The sequence below is a fragment of the Nicotiana sylvestris genome, chromosome 5, assembly GCF_000393655.2.
Source record: "Nicotiana sylvestris chromosome 5, ASM39365v2, whole genome shotgun sequence".
In the NCBI taxonomy this organism is placed as follows: domain Eukaryota; kingdom Viridiplantae; phylum Streptophyta; class Magnoliopsida; order Solanales; family Solanaceae; genus Nicotiana; species Nicotiana sylvestris.
The window spans coordinates 20674195-20679047 of NC_091061.1; the positions used below are offsets into that span (position 1 = coordinate 20674195).

The window sequence follows — 4853 nt, forward strand, 5'->3', positions numbered from 1 at the left end:
TATTGAATACCCATTGATTTTCCCACATAGATTATGTATTTTTTGGGTGAAAATTTGGGGATTTTGGACTAGGGATACGAGAATAAGATTTTGGGATTTGAGAGTTGAATTGTGGTCGTAATTGGATGATTTTGGTATGGTTGGACTCGTTGTTGAATGGATGTTCGGATTTTGTAAAAAAAATTGGGTTCCTAGGCATGGTCCCAGGGTTGACTTTTTGATTTTGGTTAAAGATCTTAACTTTATCATTTAGAATAATTTCCTATAGCTTTTATTGATACTATCTCGTTATTTTTTGCTAGATTCAAGCCTTCCGGAGATTGATACATGAGGGAAGGGATTGCTAGCCGAGTGATTTGATTTGCTTGAGGTAAGTATCTTATCTAAACTCGGTTGAGGCACTACTTGCCTGAATTATCATGATAGCTACGTGTATTGAGTGCGCACATATGTGGGGTTGAGCCCATGTGCTGACACCAGGGTATTTATTCATGTTTGGGTTATGTTCAAGCTATGATAAGCCTAGAATTGATTGTTAAACCTTAATCTATGATGCTTCACACATTTGTGATATTGTTGTGAACTATTTGAGCCATGTTTGAGGCTACATAGGGGTTTAATCCCTAAATGAACTGATAAGTGTTATTCTCTGATGAAATTGCTGGTTTGAGCTATGATAGCACACGTTGCACATGCCTACACTTTAGCATATTGTTTATACCAGTCCAGGAGCATGAGATTTGTTATTCATTCATTACATACATGTATACTTGTATATTTGCTCCTATATGATATGATTGGACTTGGTGCTTGTGACCATGCTGACCGGATTCTGTTGTTGTGCATGTGACCGCGCCAGGCAGATTTTGTTGTTATGCATGTGACCACGTTGGGCGGGTTGTATTGTTATGCCTGTGACCACGTTGGGCAGATTGCATTGTTATGTATGTGACCACGTTGGGCAGATTATGATATTGAGCATGTGACCATGCTAGGCTGGTAGCACGTTGAATTGGTCGTGCTTGCGTGTGAATATGGATCCATCCCCTAGGTTCACCCTCTCATGTTTCTCTCTTGATAGTGTACACACGGTTGTTGAGGAAAACTGATCAATGCTTGGTACAGATATGGAAAGGTTGAGAAACACTGGCCAGTGTTTTGTTTGGATTTTGTATTTCATCTTTACTTGCAATCTTCTTGATTATATATATGATTTAACTATATATCATCTCTATAAGCTGAATATTGACTGATCAGAGTATTTGAGAAACTGTACATATACACATACATATGTTTCTTCCTCTGCTTTATGACTTGATTTTATTATTGTTCTGTACTTATTTAAAGGATATACTGCACAGGTGATAACTAGCATCATTTAATAGTTTGTTCTTCTTTTACCTCGCCGTGATTAGTTACAACACTTATTGAGTACATTGGATTGGTTGCACTCATACTACACTTAATTATACAGATCCAGGTATGGGGACCAGTTATCAACAGTAGGCTACTTGAGGCCTTGTAGAGCTATATCCTTGGTCGCAATTTGACTTGTCTTTCCTTATATACTATTGTTACCATTCAGACAGTGTCGTAATTGTTTAGTTTCAGACTTGTATCCAGTTGTAAAGCTCATGACTCCATATTTGCTAGTTTCTGGGGGATTTAATTTTGTAGTAGCAGTATTTGTTGTATCGAGATTTTAGTTATGCAATTTCTAAAGGTTACGTTATTCTTTTTCCTTTATCATCATGTTTCAACTTGCCTAAATAGTGTGTTAGGCACCATCATGACGGGTTTGGATTTTGGGTCGTGACATACACACTCATAGGCCACTTCCAAACACAGAAAAAAACAAAGTACACTTGCCCACTGGAAATGTTTTGCCAGTGTCACGCACAGGAAACACTTCTGTATTAAGTAATCAGGAGATCTCTAATGCCCTCTACATTCCTAACTTTAAGTTCAACCTACCCTCAGTTTCAAAACTCACTCAGGAGCTAAAGTGTATGGTTGGTTTTTTCCCTGACTTCTATATTTTTCAGAACCTCTTCAGTGGCAGATGAAAGGGATTGGTAGAGAAGAGCATGGACTGTACATACTGCGTGGAAGTGCTTCAAGACCAGCCTCATCTTAGGCAACAAATAAGTGTGTCAACATGGCAAGTGATAGTCCAGTTCCTTCTTGTTCTAGCACTTCTTCCAGTTCCAGTGTATCTGTCTCTAGTACTTGCAGTTTATGGCAAAAAAGGTTAGGACATCCTCCTATAGATATAATAAGGAAAATAGAGGTACTGAGTAAACTAACAACAATTAATTCTCATCATCATTGCACAGTTTGTCCTGTTGCTAAACAAACTAAGATTCCCTTTCAATCAAGCAGCACTACTACAAAGTCTGTTTTTGAACTAGTTCACTGTGATATATGGAGACCATCTAGAGTATCTACATATAATGGTAAAAGGTACTTTGTCACCATATTTGATGACTATAGAAGGTACACTTGGATTTTCTTACTAAACTCTAAGTCAGAAGCTATTGTAGTTCTGAGAGATTTCCTTATTCATGCAAAGAATGTGTTCTTCACCACAGTAAAAATTCTAAGGACTGATAATGGAAGTGAATTTTTTAATAATGAGTTCAAGCATTTACTATTTAGTCTTGGTATTTTACATCAAAGTACATGTGTCTACACACCCCAACAGAATTGGGTGGTAGAAAGAAAACATGGAACCATCTTAAAAATGGCTAGATCTCTCAGGTTTCAAGAAGTCGTACCTCTAAGATTCTAGGGAGAATGTGTTGCTACAAAAGTGTATCTACTTAATATATTGCCTTCTAAGATAATTGGATATAAGTCACCTTTTGAGAGGTTGTAGTTGCATCCACCTTCTTTGTCTTATCTCAAAGTATTTGGCTGCTTGTGTTATGCAACAACTCCCAAAGTTTTGGACAAGTTCTCACATAGAGCAGTGCCTACTGCACTCTTAGTTTATTCCTCTACTCAAAGGGGGTATATCTTATATAACTTGCACTCCAAAACATTTATGGTTAATAGGAATGTTGTGTTTCATGAGGTTGTTTTTCCTTTCAAGCATGTTAAAGCTTTAGGAAATCATGTCTTTCCTATCTTGGATTTGTTATCTCCTGATCTAAATACTGCAAGTCCTACTACATCTTCAACACCTACAGGAGAAGGCTCCACTGAAACCAATTTAGGCCAGTTATCTGTAGAATATTTTCCAGAAGATCCTAACTCTATTGCAGACACAACTGTTTCTGATCCTACCATTCCTGATGTGTTTGATCACCATACTGATTCTGGTACTGAAACATCTGTAACTCATCCACACACTACTGAGTCTCTTAAAAAATGGAGAAGTTCTTCAAGACCAAGCAAGCCACATTTGTGGTTGCAAGATTATGTCACCACCTCCAAAGGCTCAAGGTGTACTTATCATATACCATCCTATATAGACTACTCTCATATATCTACAACTTTCAGACAAGCTCTCACAGCCGACTCAGTTCTCTCAGAGCCAACTTCCTTAAAAGAGGCTGCAACTGATCCTAGGTGGGTGGAAGCTATGAAGCTAGAGACTGGAGCATTAGAAGATAATCACACTTGGAGCATTGTAGATCTACCACTTGGAAAAACACCTATTGGCTATAAATGGGTATGCAGAATTAAGTACAAGGCATCTAGCGATGTAGAAAGGTTCAAAGCCAGATTAGTTGCTAAGGGATACAGTCAAAAAGAGGGCTTGGATTATGGTGAAACCTTCTGTCCTGTGGCCAAGATAGTCATAGTCAGATCCATCACTGCATTGGAAGCTTCTAAGCAGTGGTTGATCTTCTAGATGGATGTTCGTAATGCTTTTGTCAATGGAGATCTCATTGAGGAAGTCTATATGCATATACCAGAGGGGTTTTTCTAGATAGTGGGAGACTCACAAGAACGTCTGCAAACTTCACGAGTCTCTTTATGGGCTTACACATGGCCCAAGACAAATGAATATGAAGTTGATTGAAGCTTTACTCCATATGGTCTTTCAGCAAAGCCATTATGACTATTCTTTGTTTACAAAAAAGGCTGGGAATAATATAGTAATCACACTGGTACTGTGGATGATTTTTTGATCACTCAAAATAATCAATAGTTGTTATGTGAAACCAGAGCAAACCTCAAGAAAAGGTTCAAAATGAAGGATCTAGGGGAGCTGAAATTCTTTCAAGGAATTGAGTTTGCAAGGTTCAAGAAAGGCATCCTTATGTGTTAGAGGAAATATGCACTAGAGCAAATATCTGACTCAGGTCTAAGTGGTACAAAGTCAGCTGGAACACCTTTAGAGATGAATCAGAAGCTTGCATCAGTAGAATATGATAGTTGTTTCAATATTGACATTCCTCACTCAGATGAAGCTCTCAAGAATCCTGGTGTTTACCAAAGACAAGTTGGTAGACTATTGTATCTTACTATGGCAAGGCCTGACATTTCTTTTGTAGTTCACGTTCTCAGTCAATACATGAACTGCCCTAAAAGCTGTCATATGGAGGCAACACTGAGGGTGGTGAGGCATATAAAAGAGGCACCAGGTTTAGGACTACTAATGCCTGCAGAATTATCAAGTAAGCTAAGATGCTTATTGTGATTCAGACTGGGGGGCATGTATACAAATAAGGAGATCAGTCACAGGGTATTTAGTAAAGTTTGGAAATGCATTAATATCCTGGAAATCTAAGAAGCAAAGTATTGTCTTTAATAGTTCAGCAGAAGCAGAGTCTAGGAGCATGGCATCTTGTGTAGCAGAGGTTACTTAGCTAACATGATTGTTCAGTGAACTAGTGTCAAAG

The 4853-nt window shown here is 38.2% G+C and overlaps 1 protein-coding gene across 1 annotated transcript; it reads left to right on the forward strand.

The window, feature by feature from the left end:
* Positions 1-3859: 3859 nt before the first annotated feature.
* LOC138868348 (uncharacterized mitochondrial protein AtMg00810-like) lies at positions 3860-4651 on the forward strand. Its single transcript, XM_070145899.1, has 3 exons — positions 3860-3904; positions 4056-4118; positions 4280-4651. Exons 1-3 carry the CDS (start codon positions 3860-3862, stop codon positions 4649-4651), a joined length of 480 nt encoding a protein of 159 aa, XP_070002000.1.
* Positions 4652-4853: the final 202 nt, after the last annotated feature.